The sequence below is a fragment of the Notolabrus celidotus genome, chromosome 7 (assembly GCF_009762535.1).
Source record: "Notolabrus celidotus isolate fNotCel1 chromosome 7, fNotCel1.pri, whole genome shotgun sequence".
NCBI classification, from domain to species: domain Eukaryota; kingdom Metazoa; phylum Chordata; class Actinopteri; order Labriformes; family Labridae; genus Notolabrus; species Notolabrus celidotus.
Window position 1 is genome coordinate 23,635,577 of NC_048278.1, and position 23,746 is coordinate 23,659,322.

A 23,746-nucleotide genomic window follows, 5' to 3' on the forward strand; every position below is an offset into this window, starting at 1 on the left:
TATCCACACAAGGTTCCATGGCTCCCGATTCCGGACATATTTAAAGGTTGCACCTCAGTCATAAGGAAAGCGTCCGCCGCGGCTGGTGGCTTCTTGTTCAGGAGCAAGTGTTTCTCCGTTAATTCTCAACGAAACGCCTCATCCGTTTGACAGGGGGGGATTTTACCCCAAGTGGAATATAAGGTAATGTTATTCATCTAAAAATGTTCCTCTACTGATTTGGTTTCATACCTGGCAGCTGACGGGGTAGGTAACTTCAGCTGCTGTGACAGTGCTCTCTGTTTCTGGTCCGGACTAATAACGTCACATAGTAACCACATCAGCTGGATGTGTGAGTTTTTTATTTTTTGAAAGCAGACACACAGGGGTTGGGGAAAATAAGATTATTTGGGGCTGAACCAGAGGCGTAGGCTCGTTTCATCTCAACCTTCTTTCTATAAGCTTAAAACAAAGTTCCCATGGGAAATAAAATACCATGTCAGGCAGGTTGATGTGAAAACAGTGTAGCTCATCATGATAATTGAAGTATCAGAAAGTATCGCAATTAAGCCCTCTCCTGGGAGAACAACCTGCAGTGTCCTGTAGTGCTCTGTCTCTTTAAATGCATGTCTATATTTTGTTTTTTAAGTTTAATTTTGGTGTTGTTTTTTATTCATTTATAGCCTCCTCTGCCCTGACTTGGGATTGTACTAACCTCAGTGCATTTTATGTGTTCTTACATTTTTGTTGTGTTCATCTTTGCAAGTTTTATATTTATTAATGTATTTAATTATTTTTATTAAAGCTGCTGTTGGTAGGAATGGTGTAAAAACATTGTTTTTTTCAGCTGGGTTTGGAGCAAAGGTCATAATGCCCATTGGTACTCTTCGGTAAGTGGAGTAATTTGAGACTATATCGAAATCTCTGCGTTTTCCAATGCCTTCTCTGTATCAAGCAGTGTTATTATTCCCCTTGTTCCCGTTATGACAGACCAATCATAGCTAATCTCCAATCCTCTGTCCTGATTGGTTAAGGGGCGGCCCCTACTACCTCCTCCGATTGGTTACAAGTCCGGCACTATCATGACTGCACACACCGATCTCTGTTGGGGGGCTAAGAGGAAATCTGGTTGGAAGGGATAGTGTTGACATTTGAAGTCCCTCTCTCTGTGACTACCAACAGCAGCTTTGACCAAGAAAACCTTGAGATTAATAATCTTTTTTTCAGAGTCTTGGTAAAGATCAGCAGCAGCAGCACGTTCCAACAAAATTACAAACAACACAACATTCTAAAACATGACAACATATCATGGATCTCAATACAGAAAGTCAACAGCCAAAGCATCTACAAGCATATGCATCTTCCTCCAGTGCCTTCAATCTTCTTTTAAAAACATCCAAAGAGACAAGCTCCTTCAAACCCAAATTCTCCTGCAGCAGGATCCAGGCTGCAGGAGCTGAGTTTCTAAAACGTTCTAAAACTCTAGCAAGTGATAAAAATATGGAAGCGGTGAAATATGAGAAACACATTGTTTGAACCAGGCTGTACTAAAGAAAAACTGACATTCTCAGAGAGTCCTTTGAAACCTTTGAACCTTGAACCTTGAGTCTAAAGTGTCTAAAGTCTTATAATGAATATAAAAAATTGTATTAAGCATTGAATGTTCTTCTAATAGTATTGCAAAATGTGAGAAAGTACCTAAAGACTTCTGATCACAATAGAAGGCTACACAGGCAAAGACTATTGTTAATACTGTTGCATGGTTTTGTATGTGTATTTATCTTGCAGTTACTGAAAGTGTAATGTATTCTTGTTAAGCTTTAATCCCAAAGCTCTTAGCGAATTTAAATGTATACACAACATTATCTTTATGGTAGCTCCAGCTTTTAGTTTGTCTTTCTGTATTTAAAAGACGTCTTATTTTGGAACCTAACTGAACTTTAATGTAGTTGTAGCTGAAGCCTCAACATCTGGCATTGTTTTTTCTTCCCAGTTAAAGCCATGGCTGGACCTGTCAGTCTGGAGTTGGATCCCATCTTTTTGAAAGGCCTCAGTTATCTACACTCCAAGAGTAAAGACTCAGCCGAGAAGCTTAAAGCTTTACTAGATGATTCCCTCTCCAGAGGAAGTGACTCATCCTACCGTTCATTACAAAAAGTAAGAAAATCACACGTTTATACTGACCCAGAGTCATCATTTTCTCATGGGTATGTTATTTATACAAAAGAATGTTCAATATTCTGTATAATAATTGTTTGTCCTCAGGATATAGAGGTTTCCAAGGTGTCTGCGTCAAAACTGAGCTTAAGTAAACAGGACTCCAAGTCGTCCTCCAGCTCCTCGTCCTCCAGCAGCAGCAGTAGTAGTAGCAAATCCAGCTCGGAAAAGAGCAAAAAAGAGGTGGAGAAGCGACCCGCTGAGAAGGTATGATAATTACTTATTATCTTTTTAATCAACGTTGTGCCTAAAAAAATCTTAAAGCATAACCATGACCATTTTGACATGATTTTGCACTCAACATGGAGCCAATTAAACTCTTGCATCTCATTAGATAAATCAGACCATTCAAAAATTGTTTAAAATCCAGACTTTTGCTTTTCTTCCCGGCCTGTTTCACCATCTATAAAGAACATTTTTGAAATAAGTAATTAAGTCAAGTGTAAAGTAAGGAAACTGTAAAAGTTAAGTCATAATAATTCACAATGAAAATGATTTGTAGCCGTTGTTTTTAAATAAAAGACAAAGTAGCAGAAAGAAAAACACTTTTCTCCGCCAATGTTTTGTTTTAAGTGCCTTTCAACCTACTGCATTGTTGCAGAGCTACACTCTGAGGCAAAATAAACGAGGTTCAATTATATTATTTAAGTATTGATTGCATGATGAGGGGTCCATTGTTTTCCTAAAAGTATTACACATACACAAGCATACGGTATTTCCATAGGGAAAACATAATAATGCAAAGGTGTCTACAATTTAACATTGTTGTGACTCGTGACCCGTCTTACTTACAAACAGGTCAGGGTTGAGTTGAGTGACGTGGACCCTCCCAAAAAGCCTCGCTTGGAGAAACAGGAGAATCGTGCTTCCCCAATTACAGTTCAGACAAGCAAAGATCTCCTGCCAAACATTAACGACTACGATGAGACCAACGCTGATGACTTTGCCATGGAGATGGGTCTGGCATGTGTGGTTTGCAGGTACACCTGAACTATCAACAGATCAACTAAATGTGCTTCAACAATCTGAATTTCTGTCTGATTATGATAACAAAGTTGAATATTAGCTCTACATTCAGTACCTTTCTTATGTTGACTCTGTTGTCGTATTTTTGATTTCCAAAGACAAATGACAGTGACTATGGGGAACCAACTGGTTGAGTGCCAGGAGTGCCATAATTTGTACCACCAGGACTGTCACAAGCCGCAGGTGACAGACAAAGAAGTAAATGATCCACGGCTGGTGTGGTATTGTGCCCGCTGCACGAGACAAATGAAACGCATGGTAAGCAAGAAATCCTTTTTTTTGCTTGTCATCATTTATTACATTTCTTATCAGAGCATAATGATGTTATTTTTTTGTATTTCCAGCACTGGTACCATTTTTGTCTAAAATTAACTCTGTGTGTCTCGTAGGCCGCGAAACCTGCACAGAAGCCATCCCCTGCCTCTGCATCATCAGCTCCAGTTGTAAAAGACACGCTGGTGAAAAAGACAGAGCTGAAAACTAAGACGGACACAACCAGCACCTTCCAAGCCTTCAAAAGAGCAGAAGTAAAGGTATTTGTCCTTTGATCGCTGTAGGTTTTGAATGCACTAAACATGTGCACCTGGTTCACCCTATACTCATTCAAAAACTAAAATTCTTAGCAAGTAGGGACTCTGGAGTGAGGGACAAGCAGCAGCTGCCAATGTGAAACTGCTCAAAAAAGCAGTCTGCATTGATCCCTATATGTAAATATATTTTGTTTCAGGATCAGACCACTGAAGTCTGCTGCTTAGCCAGTGTTCCAGTCCTCAACATCCACTAGGGGGTATTAGGTTTCAAACTTTTCAGCATACATTTTAAAGATCACCCTAGAGTTATATTGACAGCAATCATTTGGTTACATCGATTCAGGTCAGAGTGTGAGTGTGTTTTTTTTCAGTTGTCTTAAAAGTGCTGCTCAGATAAGCAAGTTAAAGCTTCCTAGCTTACAAAAAAAAATTGGTGATTGGCACATTTGGATAAAATATATGCACATAGATATTTGCTACATTGCACAGTAATATAAGTACACATTTATTTTACCCCTAGCACCAACAACACAAGAAAGACCAGAGCTAATAAAGCTTTAGTTAGTCTAAAAACACTTTCCAACTTCCTTTAACTGTCACTGTAAGGCCCAATCTCAATGTCCACACTCAAACACTCACTGGCTTTGAGGCACATTCCCGCTAAGTCGGTGAGGGCTTAGGGCTGTCCCACTGTCAATCTTCAAGTGTGTGAGGGATCTCTCATAGACTTTTGAGCCCTTTATGCCCCCTTTCCGTAAATGGACATTTTGCAGACTTAGAATAATGGAATTACCCACAGTTCATAGCATTGTGACGTGGAACACAGGATTCCCAGGGGAAGGCTCTGAGCATGGAAGGGTAAATGAACACTGTATCATGAAATTAAAAACGGAGAGATGGTAAACAAGAAGCATGGAAGGTGCAACCAATGTTAGCATTACAGAATAATTTGCCAGTAACTATAAATATAGAATACAGCCTTAATCAGCCTAAATCTATTTATTTTCACGTACGTGTATAGACAGCATAATTTACATATTTATAGTTGTATATGTATTATTTTAACGTTGTAGTTAAGCAGTCTGCACGGCAAGAGCCTGGATCACATGGCAGTCAGTCACTGAAGTGCAATAAAAATTCCTAATGCCTCTAAGAAGAGCTACGTGACGTTGTGCAGGTTACGTGAGAAGTCGGGATGTGCTGTCCCATTCCCAGTTCCACAGTTTTGAGCCCTTACAGCCTCCTGCCCTCAATCTCTGTCCAGGTGACCTCATTTAAGCCAAGAAGGGTTCAGGGCTCAGGGTTCAGGGAGGACATTGAGATTGGGCCTAAGAATAAAAAAAAAACTGATGCTTTATTGGTTTAATTTATATCAAAACTATTGGTAAAGAAGCAAAGCAATGAAGACAGAGCTTTTGGTAGATGATACTCAAAAAGAATACGTGAAAGAATAAAAACTGAGTAAAAAAAAAAAGGTGATTATTTTCTGTGATTGATTCACATTTGAGTAACTCATTGGCTGCTGCTTTTGGCACCAGCTCATTTCCAGCTGCCCGGTCTTACTATATTCACTATTTTTTTTTTTGATAGTTTATTCACAAACTTTTTGGCCATCTTACTTCATTTGTAAATGTAAATACACATTATAAAGCAGAAATATCATCTTCTTTTAATTGTGGATGTACAACATATCTCTGTAATATGAAACCCAAGGTAGTAGAGGACATTAAATTAAATTACTGTTACAGAGCCTGCACAGATAATAGGATATGCATCTAAAGTTGAGTTATTCTTCTTGCCTTGAAGTAGTGACTGGGCAAAATGTTTGCTGGTGTCTCTTAATGGTCTGAATTAAAAGAAAATCCCATCATCGGTGGTGGTAACTGTTTATTTTTTCAGGCATCCGCAACGTCAGCCAACCCCAGCAGCAGCAACTCCTCCTCCTCAGCTAGTGGGCTCACAGGCTGGGCTGCATTTGGTGCCAAGACGAACCCATCTCTCCCTGCCAGTTCCAAGTTAGGTTCCTCAGGCCCGAGTGGGAGTCACAAGACCTTGGCAGCTCCCTCTGCCCAGAAACCTGCTGGCCTGTCTGGGCTGGCAGGAGCCAAGTCCGGACTTGGAGGCGCAAAGATACCTGGGAGCGGAAACGGAAACGGCTCGAGCCAGGTGCCTCTTAAACCTCCTCCTCCTCTGACTCTCGGTAAGCAGCCGCTGAACCGCTCAGGGAGCGGGGAGAACCAAGGGAAAGGGTCGTCTTCGTCAGGGGGCGGCTCTCCCAGTGGCTCCCAAGCAGGGGCTGGGGGGAACGGAGGCAGCAACGCAGGAGGTAACGGGAACAATGGAATGGGTCAAAGGCTGCACCGGGGGATAAAGCACCAACATCCCAAGAGTCCCAGCTGAACGCCATGAAACGGTTACAACTCGTGAAGAAGAAAGCAGCACAGAAGAAACTGAAGAAATAAGCAGAAGTTGGAAGCAGGGAGGAATCTGAAAATAAATGCTGTGGAATCTGTGTCAGAGCAGTATGTTTGTATATGTAGTAACAACATTCAGTCAAATACTTGAATCTGTCTTTGTGTAAATGCTGCTGGACTCTGTGCCTCGCTCTGTCCTAACAAATCTAACCATTGAAAGAGTGACTGTCACTTTTTATCAACAAATGCCATTAAATCTCCTCTTCTTATAAACTGGCTGTAGTGGTGACTTTGTAGCAAGTTGTGATATTGAAAAAATATCCTTATTTTTTGCAGACAAACTGAGGGTAGATCTTGGATAAGGTTTATTTGTGACAATATATATGTAAATGACAGATTTCTTCATTTCACATTTACAATAAGACATTATACTTCATGTATTAATTATTTCATATGTAACATTTCTTCTTCTGTAAATCACTTCACGTATAAAATTAACTTCAATACATTACATACATTCATGAATACATCACTTCATTTTCGACATGAACAACACTGAAGTACAAAAGTGCTCAGCACAGTGCCCTGTTTTTTTACTACAAGTATTTCTCTTCATCACAGATAAATGAGTCTCATTGGTTTAGCCGTAATGTCTGAAGACAAAGCAGATACAACACTTTCGGTATGAGACAACTGACAACATTCCTTAGTGCAAGTTAGCAGAAATGTGATGCGCTGCAGTCAGGATAACTTCAATTACAGAGTTAGTGGGTTATGTTTGAAATTTCACAAAGTGCTTTTGTGAGTGTTCTTGGTTTGTTTGTCTGAATCTCCTATGATAAGATATTTATGCATAGGACATCCTGCCCAGGTAGTTGGCCGGGACGTATCCCTTCTGTCCATTAGCCTCGGCTAACCACCAATCCTTGTTGCCTCCCAGGTCAGAGAACTGGAGGATGCGGACATGCTGGTACTCTTGTAAGGTCAGCTCCTGGTCACAGCGTGCTTGAAATGCATAAACGGCGTAGAACTGTGGAGAGTGACAAAAATAGATGTTATCAAGGAAGCAATAATAATCCTGAAATACGGATAGGAATAGTATACTTATTTGTTTTGTGTGAGGATGCAGACTGAGCAACATTACTGACTTTATCATCAACATTTAGTTAATGGCAAACTTCAACGTATACCATGTGTCATAATGTACCCTCCCATGAGTCCAGTAGGTGGCAGTGTTTATCAGCTTTCCAAATATACAGGAAGTCAACAATATCTTGATTTTCATTGGTTAAAATCTATTGTCCTAGCATTTTATATCTTAAGACACTTTCATGTTTTGATGTGGATCAGAGCTAAACTGGTGAGTCGTGATGACAAAAAGCAATGAGTGTTATTACTCCTACATCTAGTAATGTTATTGACTGAATTGAAGTGCAAAGCAAGCCATACTAAGACACTTTAAAGCTTTTAGGACTGGCTGCTGAGCTTCTGCTCATCAAGTCTATATGACTCCACACCTCAGTTTTACTGTCCTGCCATAGAAACCACCCTGTTTATTTGACACTGGGTTTCTCAAGTGATAAGGAACGTTTGTGGTAGGTAAGGTGCATGGATTGCTATGTCCATGTTTTGTCATTTTTGTTTTTTAAGACTTCACTTATTGGTTCATTTTAAGTTGCTTTAAAGGGTTAATGGCATGTATTTAGAAAAACCTTCTTGACCTTTACTGTTCCAAAGCTGCCAACCAAGACTGGTTTACATTCTTCTCTGCTTTTCTCTTAATCCTAACAATGCAGCATATTTAAATTGCCCATCTGGTGCTATACAGCACATAAAGTCCACAACACACACACACACCTGCTCAACATCCCCGTCCACTGACTCCTCCACTTCTCCAGGGCTCTCTGACTCCCCCTGTAAGCCCGAGTTGGTTGAGCTGCTGTCGGTGGTGTTGAGGTTGAAGCTGCGCAGGCTGCTGCTGCCACTGCCCGACACAAACAGGCTGATGTCGTCAAAGTCCTCATCCACCATGACAGGCTGTGGCTGCTGCTGCTGCTGCTGCTGGTCTTTGACCATCTGGCCCGCCCGCATGGAGTCCCTTAGAGGGTTGTACTGCTTCAGGAATGTGGAGTAGACATAGCCCTGTTCACCTAAATGCGACAGAGGGACAGTCTGTGAGGATGCCTGACTGAATCAACTGTCAAGGGTTAGTTCTAATAAAGTGAACTTAAAAATTCTCACTTTTTAGTTGAGCCATCCAGATAACTTCAGTATGTATTAAGATGTGTATGTTGATGCCTATATCCAATTATAATAGATGTGAATGTCACACGGTTTGTGGTTCAGGGGCATGTCCAGACTTTTTAAATTAGGTGCCTCAACCGGAGCGATCAATGAACAGCATTTATTAACCATTTCTGTCTTTGCTAATCTACTTGCACTACTAACATTAAAGCATAATGCAGATCTTGTGTTCCTATGTATGATTTTTTAACTTTAAAAAGTAGCACAACAGAGTGGTGACATATAATTTTCTAATTCAAGGATTAAAAAAGAAGATGCTTGTCCAAAGTCACAATTTATAGTAGTTAAAAAATTGCATGTGAACACCTGCCCACCCCAACTACATTTATTTGCAACATTTTGATACCAAAATGTTGAGTGAAGTATTTTTCTGCAATTTAAAGTATGAGCAAAAAAAAAGTGCTATATTTAAATGCAAAGAAGCTACTAGTTGTTGTCTAGTTAGAATGCCACTAAATAGAATGCCACTGTAATGTGTCCGGTGTGTTTATATGTGTTCGGTGTGCATATATGTGTCCAGTGTGTTCATATGTGTTCAGTGTGTGTTCTGTGTGTTTTATATGTGTCCAGTTTGTTCATATGTGTCCGGTGTGTATATATGTGGCATTGCTGTGAGGCTGGGTGGATGTTTATTGTTTATTGTGTTCATACATGTATTCCTGTACAGACGGTGGCAACAAATCTCCTATTAAGGACAAATAAAGATCTATCTATCTATCTATCTAGTTGTTGTAATACTGTTGCAGTACCAGGTAGCACCACAAGGTGGTGCCACCTTTCTGTTTTGGTTTCATCATACAGACAACTTGATACTCTCTGAGACCCCAGTTAATGTTACATTCCTACCTAGAGAGGACTCTCATTTAGTGACGAGTTAGTGTAAGCTGTGTCTATTTTCTATTTCTCCTGTATGATTAATGAATATAGCGCTGTGGTGACCTGGCATTGTAAGGTCGACTGCTAAGTTCTGCAAAATGAACTGCAGCGAGGAGAACCCCACTCTGTCATCTTTAAGCTCTCTGATGCTACCTCGCTATCTTGGGTTGATTGCAAACTGCTAAGACCGCTAGCTTTCTCCACCTGCACCAGCCACAGTACAATATAGTTTGGGATTTTGGGGTGGCCTATCAGATTTCAAATGGGGTTCATGCCACCCCTGCCCAGCCCTTTGAGCATGCCCCTGTTGTGCACCTTAAAACATTTGCAAAATACAGGAAAAAGTCAACACAGCTGCCATGAAGTATTTGTCGAAGAATTACTCCCATGAAAAGCTTAGTGAGGTAATTGGGAGGCCAAGAGTAACCAGAACATTGAGTTAGTCAAGTGCATTCAATGATAATTTAAGAACTATAATTGAAATTCCATTTGTACATCCTCTGAGGAGACACGTGTCAGTTAAAGACATAAAACATAGTGGACAACCATTTGATCAGAGTAAACTGTTCCTTTAAATGTCTAGTGTACTCACAAAGCAGCTTCATAAAAGTTAAAAAGCATTGTTTCTGTGATTTGAATGAGTTTTCATTACATGGGAGTGTGTGTCTTGCACTGTGGGGCTGCAACCATGAGCTAGAGCATTTCTTTTCACAATCTCAAATCAAGGGAGCGAACTGAGGAATGAGTAAATATGAGCCAAGCATATTCATAGTGTTGATATCAACTGCAGAATGAACAACAACTTCCTGGGAATGCTTGTAATCCCAGAGGAAAAGACAAGTCTGTGAAGAATGTACTTCACACCAAGAAACACACACACTTTTTTTTTTCTAGAGCTCGTAAAAACAGAACTTGTTATTGCAGACTACAGAGAGGTGTGCAAGAATGCGGCGTCTCTACGTCCTTGTTTCCCAATACCCATAGGGAGAAGCTTTGTACTCTAAGTAACACCGCTAACAGCGTGCAGTGGTTTGTTCCAAACGAGACATCGAGATCTCAGGTGCCTCTACGAGATGTGGAGGGGAGATGGAGACAAGCTATGTTGGCCCTGTTGTGAGGCAACCATCTCAAGAGGCAGGCAAAGAGGTACCAGCAACCATGACATCACAGGAGCTCCTGGGACTGATTTTGTGTGCTGACTTGTCGGTGTCAGAAAGTAAAGTTTGGTGCGTCAACACAGTCTGAGCTGTCTAATAGATTCAGGTGTATTCACAGAGGAATGTGTACAAAAGGAGCACTTTACCTGCAGATGAGCTAATGTGATAACTTAATTCACCTTGTGTGTCTGACTAACACAATGCGTCATGCACACACTTGCCTCCTGTGTGAACCAGCCAGCGGCTGCTGCTGCCCAGTGGGTCTGTGTCCTCCAACAGGGCCACCAGCTCCCCCTCCAGCAGGCTGAGGTCCTGCTCCTGGCAGCCATTACACTTCCTCTTCAGCTGGTAAATGCGGCTCAGTGGGTGTTCAGCCAGCAGCCGGGCACGCTGCTCCTCGGTTTGATGCTGCACCTCTGGCACCTGCAAGACGGCACAGCACAAAGTATGTTGGTGGTATGTTTGAAGTGGGTCTGGTGTGTGGGTATGGAGTTATCTTTGCACAGGGGGAGTATGAGTTCAAGTGGATCTATTTACATGGCTGAGCACACTTATACATGTACAGGTGTTTGCACATGTGTACACCTACACAGGCACACACAGATATGTAACCTTTAGGGAGTAGGTAACTGATGCAGCTTTGGGTTACTAGGTCTTGCAGTTAATCACAGCATGAAGCTGCTTTCTGTCTCTGCCTTTGATAAGATTCATAGCTGCTCATTGATGGCTTCAAATTAGTTCACCACTTTTTGAAAGACAGAGGAATATACAGGAATTTGTATTGATCTGCATTAACAACAACTGATCTGGTATCTGAATAGCACAGATTCCTGGCTATAATTTGCAATTTAGTCATGATCATTTTATTTAATGTTTTTAAGTTTATTGGCAGTAGAAGCTGTCCACTGATGTTAGCGCTCTATTTCGCAAATTTTAAAAAAGTACACCCCTCCCAATGAAGTCCTGTACTGTAAACCTGTTACTGAACTGATAGATATGACCCCTATGTTCTAGATTATTTCCAAATTCTTACCGTTGTTTCCTTGTCACGTTGTCTCTCAAAGCTGACTTTTCGCTCCATTAGCTTCTGCACATTATCCTTGACAAAAGCCAGGTTGTTCAGCTCCTCCATGATGCTGTTCTGCACTTCAGCAATGTTTGACAAAGGAACCTGGAGAGGTAAAAATAGAGCCTTTTTAGTTTCAATATCAAAAAGACTATAAATAGCCTGTGTCTAACAATGTGTTTTATGTCTTGGATGCTCACTGGTAGCTGGTGTGCAGATGGGGCACCAGTAGTATTCTATCCATCAGCCCTCTGAGTAGTGCCACAAAGTACAACACACAGTTAGTGAGGATAGTATGGGCGGCCATGTTGAACCCTCTGCAACTCCTCCACCAGCAAGGCATTAAGAGCTTCATAGTCCCTCCTGGCGGGACCAGCCGGGTCCTCTGACACCGGTGAAGGAGAGGGATGAGAGGATGAGAAAGAAGAGGAGCGTTCCAAGCGGCTGCAGTAATCCAGCAGTTTGTCATACGCTTCTGGATGAGCTTTTGTGGGGCTGTGAACATGCCCTGCAGGGAGAGGAGGGGGGCGAGGACCAGGCGCTCCATACGTCTTTCTGAGAGAAGGCATCAACAGAGGGCAGATGATGAATAGTAGATTTCCACTTAGCCACACAAGCACTTTTAACGATTATATTGGGTTTTAATAAGATGGTTTAAATCCTATCCTATATAAATAAATTACAATTACGTGTTATCTTTCCAATTTCTCGGTTGGAAGAAGAGTAGAAGTATAACTTAAAGTTAAAAACAAAAGAATCAAAACAACAGAGCTGCTGCAGCTTAATTTACATGCAAACAAATGAGAGTAATGATATAGTTGGGCTAAGAAAAGCCTTCAGCAAACACAACGGATTTTTGCTATTTTCTACTATCAAAGTGCAAAAGCATGTAATTGGCAGTACAAATACATTAAGTGGAAAGACGTCCATCTGTTGCTTACACTGTCCAGGTTTTGATTATAACAGGCAAATGCAAATTATTTCATGCAAATAATGTCTGTCCCATTTTTCTTTTATAGAGAACATGTGCATTTGTGTCCACACTTATTTTGTTAAGCTTGTGAAACAATTGCTGCTGTGAAAGATGCTATTCAAAGACTTGTTTTTCAAAGCTGTTTGGTCTTCGAAGCTGTTTCAGAGCGGGAAACAGTGGATCCATGGAGAAAGGAGAGTAGGAAAGGGTAGCAGTGTTGAAGGACTTAGCAGGAAGGTTAAAGGCACAGAAGAAGAGGATTAATATAATGGACAGAGGGCAAGAAAGTTCCAGTAAAGTGATGGGTGACTCATGTTTGGAGGGTGAATATGAGGTCATGCAGGAACAATACCGCAAAGCAAGGACACGCACAAATGCAGAAGAATTATGGAAGAGGTAGAAGCTGCTCTCTAAAACAAGTCATAGGTAAGTCATGACATCAGGGAAGTAAAAAACAGCAATTCTTACACAGTGCTTATAAGGGTCATTTCCATTGTTGTGTGTTGAGCCGTTAGTGCCATTTTTGTTTGGATCTTTGATGATATTCTCCATGTCTTGCACATTCTGAGCAGCGAAAGGCACCATCTCCTGAGAAAGGAAAGAAGAAAAAGTCTCATTAAATATTTCAAACCCTGAAAACACATACAGTCTTATTTTAGAATAAAGAAGTAATATGTACGTACCTGAATCTGTTGCAGGTAACATTGAACATTTTGACCAGCTGCCGGACTGCTTTCTCCAGACTCCTGAAGAGCTTCTCTTCTCTATCAAAAACTTCATCTCTCACCTACAGAAAGAGGAGTTTGCTTATTCTGCAGAAATGAAAGCTAAGTGCCAGTTATGCCTTTCCTTTAATTTTTGTTTCTCTACTTTCAAAACCACAAAGATCTGCATATCAACAGTTCTACATTTGGACAACATACGACCTAAGTCTTTTTTCCTTGTATTTTCTATAATTACTTCATTGATTTACCTGTGGTTCAACTCCTGGAGGATCTTGAGATACCCAGCAAACCTGTCGCCCTTTTTCCGGATGGAATGGATGTTGAACTTGTGTAGTTTTGCCCCTCAGAAAGCCTTCATCCTCCACTCGCTTGTTACTTCATAACTAAGAGTAAAAAACAAGTAAAAGAGTAAGAATGTGGAACCAAATGGGGAGAGTTACCCTTGAATCATTGTGACATAGGCAGCACAGAGTATAACCCACAAGCAACCTGCTCTGTTCTCATTGATCTGTCTGCATTGGCAGCAGGACGGCGTTATGACAAAGCATTAATGCCCCTGGAAAAATGCTGCATCTCCTCGAAGGGACATGGGTGTTTAAGTGGGGGTTAAAGTGAGACTGACTATGGAGGATACATACAAACAAACATAGTTTAACTAACTATTCAATCTTACTGTAATAGTCTACATGTTCTTGTACATATGCTGATGTGCAAAATATTAGTTGATCGTAAAAATAAGCATCTAACTTAAAGTTATGCAGTACAGCAATAAATACTAATCCAAACACTCCCCTCAAGGTAGAGCAGGACCATAGCTCAGTGGACTCGATGCCGTCCCTTGTGTCAATTGTGTCAAATTATTGTAACATGCTGCTTCGATTTCAGCCTGTGGTAGCACATCTGTCACTTTATCCATTAACTTATTGAGTTAAGAGCTAAAGTTCTCTGTCGTTCTCTTATTGGACGCTGGGTCAGGATTTTGACCTTCTAGAATTCACTGGAAAGTAAAAAAAAAAAAAACTGACAAGTAAGCATTTTACAACTGTAGTTTGACTTCTCTATGAATATAAATGTCTTGACTGACAGGCTGCACGTTAGTAGGGTGTGAAGCACTGCTGCCTCGCAGCTAAAGGCTTCAGGGTTCAAATCCAAGTCAGGGCCTTCCTGTGTGGAGATAGATTGTTCTAGCTTTCTCTCAGTGGACTGTGATTGTTAAACAACCACAACAAACAGAAAAGCACATCATTCAGGAGTAGCAAGCACAGACAAGATAGTGTAAAGGTTAGCACAGCTCCCTGAGAGCAAGAAGGGGTAAAGGTTTGAATCAAAGCCTGGGCCTTTCAGTGTTGAGCAAGAGTTTTGTCTTTCCTTCTCCCACTGGACGGTGACACATGAATTTGAACTATCAGACTGAACTGGAGGGTTGAATAACCCTAACACGTGGGGAGTACAAGGGAGCATGTGAGTATTGTGATTAGCACTGCTGCTTCACAGAAAGAGGTCCAGGTTGAAATCCAGGCTGGGGCCTTTCTGTGTCAAGCTAAGCTTATGCTTTAGAATACAGGAATTAAATATATCCCTCCAAAAGTAGAACTTCTTGAAGCACAGTGGTGTGATGGATAGACGTGGTGTGTCAGGGCTGTTGGTTTGAAAGTGACTCTACCATAAAGGTGTTGCTGTGTAAAGAAGTTGCCGGAGTGTGGGCGAAGAATAATAAAAGTAATGCAATGAATGGATTCTCTCCATCCCTGAGAGGGTAGGGAGGATGGTAATATGTTGTACTTGTAAGCTTTGTCTTGTCAGAGTTGATGGTAATGGCAATGCATATCTGAATGCCAAAATCACTGGTCATTCCAAACTGTCCACACATAGTATTGAAACTTGGACTCCTGTGGTCAGTTGAATTGGCCAAAGCCAGATGAATAAAAACAGTTTATGTCAAAGTGTTATTTAGATGTAGGTCCCAAACGTATTATGTTTCAGTTCTACCAGTGAGTCAGTATCTAAAAGCCTTAGCAAATACGGTCATTTTATTTACCCTATTCATTCATTAATTTTGCATCTAATTGCTTTCTCCTTTGCAAACTCCGAACCACTCTTTACTCATTTTATGGATAAAGAATCATGCTGATACTCCTTATTTCAATTGTCCACCCACTACTCTGCCACATGTTTATTTGAATTAAGAGCAAGACTAGTGTTTCATCAGTCAACCTCAGCACTGTCTACAAACAATCCAGCTCCACTAACTTTCTCAACGCTGCTACTGCATCACGTGCCAGTGCAAATGAACGAAATCTCACCTATATCTTGCGCCTCTTGAACTCATTGATGTTGACATTGATGATCTTGGCAGCGGTGAATGCCTCCTGCAGTGGCTGGATTGTCCAGGGTGGTTCTCGGGTGTGGCCTGCCAGAGCTCTCTGAGGAGGAGTGGGTACTTCATGATCCTCTGGACAGGTTGATGATCAGTGAACCCATGTCCAGCAAGTTTGGTTTCCCTCTGGAAAATAAAAATACAACAGCGGTCAACATTCACATGCTATGCCCATTAGATTACATATCTAGTGAATGTGTGACATTAGAAACTCCTACAAAAATACTGGAATCAGAAAACAATGAGAGTGTATTTGTGATGGTTAATTTATTTGAAATATCTTACAAAATTTTAAGGGAGCAAATTAAAGGTTACTCACTCTTGGTCATAGATTTTCCTGTAATTGGAGAAACAAAAGAAATTATATCACTGTTATCATATTGACAAGAAAAAATCATATAGTTAAGAATATCAGGGAAGTTATAACTTATAAATCATTTCAAAGGAAGTAACTAGACTTACTTCAGAGCTAATACACAGGTGGTGAAATGCTGCTTTATTTCTTCTTCTTTCTCATAGGATTTGAGTGACGAGTTAGCATCATCATGGTGGTAACAGTAAATCTTATACACATCTTCTAAAGCTGCCTTGGCTTGGATAAATACATCTCCTATAGATAGGAAAGAGGGTAGAAATCTTTGGTTATACTTTGAAAGTCAACAACTAATAATAATAAACTTAAGTTACAATGGCATTACCTATAACAACTGCCTCTGGATCAGGGTCAGCCATGGCCTCGTGTAGTCTGTGAAGGAGCGATGCAGATACCTCACACACAGTCTCCATGTTGGTGAACATCCTGTCTACATCCACAGCCTAACAAAAGACAAGTAAAGAATGTACTTTAAAATGATTGATTTGATATTTCTGATGCAAACTTAAAACAGCTGTTGAGAGTTTCTTAAAAATATCAATAAATTAGAACCTCCATTAATTAACAAAAAAACAATAATATATTATTTATATACAGTCACTCCTTGGCTGGCTTGTATTTAAATATTATAATCAAGGACAAGATCTGGGTAAGGATGACAATGTGAAGTTGGTAAATATGAACCAAATTGGACTGGAGACTCTTCTGAAAATGTACAGTAGCTGATTCCTTTTGCTGTTGTAACATTAATAGACTGAGAAATCATTCAACTAATACCATACTTAGCCAGCCAGAGAGTTCATAGTGGATCCTGAAAATGATTTACCTGCACATTCCGTAGAGGCTGGACAACCTCTCTGATGCACAGCTCCAGGTCTAGGAGGTAGTCCTTTTCAGTCTGCACAAGCTCCTGAATAACCTTTTCCCTGCGGTTCATCTTCCTCAAACGGACCTCCTCTGGGTCCAGAGCTGGCGAGGGCGGGGTGGACAAGTCGTGTGCTGTCATTTTCTCTAAATAAAAAAAAGATGGCATAATAAGAATATTGTAAGATGAGCTCAGATGTGATCGTTAGGTGGCTGGTCATCATCTCATGCACTGAGGCAGTCACAGCTTCTAGCTTAAAACTCCTCTGAGGGACTTTCTGTTTATGTCAGTTTTGGCACCCCCTGTGGACAAAGCAGTACTCAACTCAACTCATTTTTATCTATATAGCACCTTTCATACATTAAAACATGCAGCCCAAAGTGCTTCACAAAAAACCGAGACAGAAAACAACAGCAATAGACAAATAATACAAGACTAAAACAAGGTAAAGGATTGTGATATAAAATAAAAATGAAAATGAAATCAATTAAAATAAAATCAATCAATTAAAATAAATCAAATAAGTACCAGATAAATACATTTTAAAAAATAATTAAAAAAGAAATAGATAGAATAAGATAGAATAAAATAAAATAAATATAAATTAATGTTAAAACAATGGTCATAAAAGTAATAATGCAGACGAGGGCTAAAAGGAAATTACTCCAAGTTAAAAGCCAGATTAAAAAGGTCAATAATTTGGGGTAAAAAAAAAGTCAGGAGAAAGAAATAATATAATAATAATAATTCCTTGGGTTTCAAGAGGGGCCTTTGCCGACAATGTCGGTGCACAGGCCCTAAAAACCTGTTAACCTAGCATACTTCAAATCATCTTGTCTGACCCCTACCCCCTCACTGTGGTTACAGGTATCTCAAATTACAAGACAAAATTGTCAATTGTGTTGTTGATATCCTTGTTTACTTTTTTGTTCCATAACCAGCTAGAAACTCCTCATGGGAGCTTTAATGAAACATAACGGTTTTACAAGGACATAGGAAACTAATAATGATTTCAGCGCACCTTCATTTGCTCAAACTGTGCAATTTAAATATATGTTATTGCCAAAACATTAAGGCCATCTTGGGCATATGTACACTTGCTGAAATGCTGGTAAACATCCAAGCCCTATGGGCTTCTACATGCTTGGAAAAATCCTACATCTTTCCTAACATATCCACTTGATGCCTGAGCAGCCTTTTAGATCACTGTATTTCATGGTGATCTAATTATTTTGACTCGAGCGCCAAAAGGCCTCACTTAACATGCCAGTCAGGCTCGCTCCTCTCTCTCTTTTATTGCTCTGCTGCCTAATCAGTCTGTGGCTGCTCTGTGCTTTGCATGGCAGGCAGGAGTGTCTGTTCAGGGAAGAGGGATGCTTCCTCGCTGCCTAATCGACGCTACACACCACTTCCTTCTCTGAGGAGGAGGGTGGGGATATGAGGAGCAGAGAGCTGCGAGGGCCCGTGTCAGGTTACGGAACTAATCGTGGCCGCTGATGTAATGCTTCAGCGTGCTCAGGCATTCCATCTGCTCAGACTAGGCGTGTGTGGCTGATGTATGTGTGTGCATGTGTGGGGACCGACACATAATGATAAACACACATACGACATCACTTTCTGTCACACAGGTTCACACAGGGATACACACTCAACGTTCATGCATGCACATACATACAGGCTGATTCAGCCTGTAATTTAACACATGAGCTCACACGTAGCATGTAAACAAGATTAAGTTCATTTGAGTCCAAGTGTACAGAATATTAACAGACCAGTCTTTACAGCATATCAAGTTGCACCTAAGGCAGCATGCAGGTAGTTATCCAGGTAAAGATTAGTCTAAACACGTCCTTTTACTATAGCTGGTAATGTTCTTTTTACATTTAGATTTTGACTCAATAGTAAAACAGGCAAGAAGTAAAAGACTTTCAATGTCAAATAGGACAGGTGTATTAACATTCTCCTTTCTTCTTTTCATTTCATTAAGGAAGTATATTTCTATTTTCATTGGAGGCGATGGGGATGACAGACATGGTTTGAATGCTCCCATAGAAAGGGAAAGATAGAGTGACTAGCAACTGCCTTTTGCTTTACCTGAGCACTGCTGGTCATGTGTTTCAAGCCAGTGTACGTTACTGTCTCATCAATGCGAGCATTGTGCAGATTGTGTTCACACATGGCTGACTCCAAAGTGGATCTGATTATTTTCCATTTGCAACACTACTTACAGTTATACCTGATTTTTTTTTCATTAGAAATAATAATTCATTTAACACCTGCAAAAGTGAATTACTGCCTTTGAAAAGCTCACAAAACAAGCAGCATTACACGCCTCACAGGGATAGATTTAATTTCAAGTAAGGATGTGTTTAGCTGGAATGCATGATTGTAACATTGGCCGAGTTTTGTCCTCCTTTTTCTGTGAGCTGATCACCTTTTTATACCTGACCATCAGGTGAAGCTGCTTTACTCTGCTCCACACCCACTTTTATTTGTATCTGCTCGTGTATTATTGGGGTTTTTTTGCTGAATCTTTTTACTTTATTGGGGGCCAACCTTCTATTGTTTTTCAGTGTGTTATATAAAAGAGTTCACTTGACTTGGCTTGCTCGGAACATTTGGAAATATTTCACAGATGACTTTAGCAGTCACTTGCACCTGAAATCAAATTCTTCAGTGGTAACAAGTAAAACTTTGTTAAACTTTTTTTTTCAATGACATGATGCTGAACTGTGTCATCCAAAGCCTTTTCCCTCATCGTTATTAATAATCCTGTGAATGCCTGGTGATACTAAAAGAAAACAATATGGTTATCTGTTGATTGAGTCGGATGAAGCTCTGGAATAGATCCACTTACATTTTCCCTATAGGTGCATCTGAAGTAGTCTTTAAATGATGTTAATGCTATTTAAAGAAGTATGATGTTCATGCTTCAACAGCACCATGAAGGGTCTCATGTCTGTCAGTGTCAATAGAGACCCTAAAAATGTTCTGAAACCGTAATGAGAGATCAAGTGAGGCACATTAAAAACTTGCTTTCTTTAAGCACCTTTCATTTAATGTCACCTTTTAATCCAGTGTTTTCTCAATGTAAAGCAAGCTAAAAAATTATGATGGGAAATATCTAGGAAAAGCAAGTATAATTCTATCTGAAATGTGTCCCATTCAAAACTCCTTAAGATGCCTTACCATAGACCTGCTAAAAAAAAAAAGAAAGCTGATAAAAAGCTGATTTAAGCTGTGCTGTCTAATTCCTGCCAGTGTTATATATGGTGAGGTCTGGTTGCCAGCACAGGAGTTCCCATGAAAGTGGATACAGGGCTTTTCACTGTGGCAGCTCACTGAAAGTGATCCAACAGAAGACCGTCTGAATACAAGGCACGGTGTATCATGTATCGCATTGAAGAAAAATGACACGTTTGTCTCTCCTGCACAGCAAAGTGCACAGTGGGGTTTTACAGAGTGAAAGTGCCTGAGAGTTAGAAAAAAATCTTACATGAATGTATTTCCATTTAAGAGGGCTGTAATCTTTTATTGTATCTAGTTTACATAGTGTTTGATTTTTGTTAAACCATAATATACTAATTGGAAGTTGATAATTTAGTCTTTAAACAGCATACTGTTACCCACATTGAAGTTTCTTGTCCCTACATGCTTAAAAGCTGAACAAAGATAATATTTTCTTCACTACTGCCCCTTGATTAGAGTTTAGTGCTGGTTGATAATTGTCAGAATTATTTAATGTATCCACTGTGAATAATTACACTAAATGATGTCACGTTGCCTCGGTGTAGCTTGACCAACCTGTCTGACAAGCAGATGAGAACTGATGGTCGAGCAGCAGCTCACATGTTTCCTCTTTCGGTGAAGTCATCGTTTCTGTCAATATTTGCAATGGTAATACCACTGTAAATATGCATACTGTGAGTCAGGTGTGAGACTGAAGTCCAACAGGGTGGAGGGAAGGGGGGGGGGGTTGGTTTACTGAAAACACAGCAGTGTTTTTTTTCGACAACCCTGCCTGCCATGATGCAGGCTGGTCAAGAAAACAGACAATACAAAGGTGTGGAGAGTGTCCTCTATTTCAGGTAACAGATCAGCTGCTGATATGGCAAGTGCGTCTGTGTCAGTGAGTGTGAAAGCTATCAGTGCAAAGTAAAGTAGGCTTTACTTGTTATTCTAAACAAGGTGCCACTCATGACTTTGTCCAGATCATGTGCCACGTTCACAGTCAGGGAAACAGTGGCACAGGAACTCCTTCATACTTCTCTAATCTAAAATAGTTTCCCCTGCTTACATGGTGATGTAAGTCATTTTGCCTGAAGTGCAGCATTCCCAGTCACTGACGGCACTCTAAAGACAGGTAAGGCCATTTTTCTGAATTATGACGTGTGTGTGAAAAGACTAAGTCAGCTGTATTGATGAGGCAACACAAAGCTGGATTAAGGATTTGTTTCTTTAAACACGAGTCACATCTTTTGACTGCCTCCTTCCTTTCTGGGTCAAACAATGCAATCTGGCCTAATTCTAAAAGTTAGATCCAACATGATACAAACTGTAATAAATAACTGACTGGTATCTCTGAAATTAAATAGTTGAATTGTAATTTACTTTTCCATGATGTTCAGCTCTTGTTTACAAGCTGGTCTGGAACACTGCAAAGCCACTCCTCTGTGCCAGAGTTTGGAGCACAGTTTGCATATGTGGCTTCATCCCTTTGGGAGTATCTCCTGCTCAACACATAGTAACACAACAGGTGCCCAGTATCCAGAGCTATAGAGCCGTGCATACTCTGTATATGTAAGTATGTTAAGTGTGTTCAATGTTTGCTCTCAAGGCTTTAATTGTGCATTTACAGTCCATCTCAACTAGACATTGGTTTAAAGTTCCCACAGATATTGTGTTGTTAACAAGTTTGCAATCAACTAGTTGAGAGAGTTTTGCAGACTGAGTGTAGTCTCACGTGTGTGTAAATTGTTGCCATAGTTTTTGACCCCAGGGGAGGTCATTATCTGTCAGGTGTACCTTTAAGTTTAGCGCTGTACTCCGTCTTGTCAGACTGACTCCTCCTGACCAGTGTCCCCAGGTTGATGTCACCTTTGGCCATTTCATCGGCTACAATAGTGTCTGTCCTCCTCCTCTCCAGGTACCTGAGGAACACAGGTCGGTTCCTCCTCTTTATCACTTTCTCCTTTTCTTTTTCCTTCTCCTTCTCACTCCCGCAGGCCTCGTTTGGATCCATGGCGAGACCGTCAGTTCTCAAGTGTTTTCAGGCCGGTCGAGGGGAAAGAGAAGGGGAAGAGAGAGGGACAGGAAGAGGGAGAGAGAAGCAGAGAGAGAGCCTGGGAAGTGCAACAGGTGTAATGTTCACTGTGCACTGACTGCCAGCTCAGTAATCTAGCCCCTCCCCATGTGTACCTGTCATGAGAGCTGTGTGGACACACCTCTCTACTGCTCTGCTAACCTTCTACAACTTCTCCAAGGGGAGAAAGTATGAGATGCACTTTCATTATATGACTGGATTAAGTATTAACAATGAAAGCTAAAAGGTATTTTGCATTCAAACATAAAACACAACTGGCCGCATTAAAATGTGTAATGCTTATAAAAGGTTTGAATTGTTTACTGTATGTTTTTGTTGTTCTGGTTTTTGTTTTGTTTTTAACTCTGTAAAGGACTTTCAATTGTTTTTGTATGATGATGCTTTATAGATAAACTTGCCTTGCTATTCACTAAAACGAAATGTTATGAGACTAAAATACATGAGACTGTAAGAGAGTGGAAAATATTAACAGGGAAGTATTTATGGTAAATTACTCTGGTGCTGTAAATATAAAGCCAACACAATACAGTTGGCTTTATATTTGTTGACTTGTTTGAGAATGACTGAAACCAAAGCAAACCTCTACAGGTCATGTTGTAAACAGCAGATCCATGTTTAAATACAGTACATAGCTAGATTGATAAAACTTGGGAATAAATAAAGTGGATGACAGAAAATCTAAATGCACGGTTGGTCTGTTGCCTTAGCGCTACATTTTCTTATATTCTGGTCAAAATTCTAAATCAGTAGGGTTCAAGGACTCTTTTCAAGTTGAATTCCCACTCTGTGCTTCCACTATGACTTTATCAGGATATTGTTTCTGAGACAACCGTGTTTGCTTTTTCAAATAATAGAAATCTGATTCCAGATTCATTCACTGTGTATTTCCTGGACAACAAAAATGTATCATTTCCTGAACCAACCCACAACTTCACACTGAATCTGGTTCGGCAGGTAATTCATCAACACACTTCAATGATTTCTGGTCATAGCAACCAGATACTGCGTCTCCTGTCAGAACAATGAATGGATGCATTTCCTCCCCATTGAACCGCAGGTAATGAGGGCTCCTATGTGTTTTTAGATCACTGTGCAGTGTCCTTATACCACACCTGTTTACTTCCATTAGACTGGAGGCAAACATACAACAGCTCGTGACTCGGTTTCATCAGGTCATGAGACTGTATATCTTTAGTATCATCTCATGTATCATTATTATTATCTTCATCATTACCTATGTGGGCATTTAAGAAAAACACAAGAATAAAAGTATGTCCCAGTTAAACAAGCAAATGCTTAACTGTGCTCAAACACATCAGACGTCAGTATCAGCGGCATTGCGTAACCAAATGAACTTGGAAAGGTAAACTGTACTGAACTGCTCACTCTATACAAACATGCAAGTCGGTAAACAATCGTATCTCCAGTCTGTATTAATTGTTTTGCCCTAGAATACCTCGTGACTTTAATAAAGTCTTGGTGGGGCGTGTTATGATCTGCTTAAAGGGAAAAGTGTAGTTTTTTCTTTTTCAATGAAAGTT

General features: G+C 40.3%; 2 protein-coding genes across 2 annotated transcripts; one reads left to right on the forward strand and one right to left on the reverse strand.

The window, feature by feature from the left end:
* Positions 1-49: 49 nt before the first annotated feature.
* On the forward strand, positions 50-6,439 carry ints12 (integrator complex subunit 12). Its single transcript, XM_034687075.1, is given in 8 exon segments — positions 50-183; positions 1,973-2,136; positions 2,245-2,403; positions 2,995-3,176; positions 3,321-3,480; positions 3,612-3,755; positions 5,652-6,090; positions 6,093-6,439. Coding segments are annotated over 7 exon segments (1,362 nt in total). The 5' UTR covers positions 50-183; positions 1,973-1,980; the 3' UTR covers positions 6,215-6,439.
* A 78-nt stretch (positions 6,440-6,517) lies between these two features.
* Positions 6,518-22,224, reverse strand: arhgef38 (Rho guanine nucleotide exchange factor (GEF) 38). Its single transcript, XM_034687344.1, is given in 23 exon segments — positions 6,518-7,196; positions 8,024-8,316; positions 10,725-10,926; positions 11,537-11,674; positions 11,770-11,795; positions 11,798-11,882; positions 11,884-12,041; positions 12,044-12,124; positions 12,259-12,304; positions 13,011-13,130; positions 13,226-13,257; positions 13,260-13,329; positions 13,516-13,532; positions 13,535-13,604; positions 13,606-13,650; positions 15,571-15,654; positions 15,657-15,730; positions 15,733-15,770; positions 15,964-15,981; positions 16,107-16,254; positions 16,343-16,460; positions 16,844-17,028; positions 21,908-22,224. Coding segments are annotated over 23 exon segments (2,448 nt in total). The 5' UTR covers positions 22,125-22,224; the 3' UTR covers positions 6,518-7,013.
* Between the last annotated feature and the right edge of the window lie 1,522 nt (positions 22,225-23,746).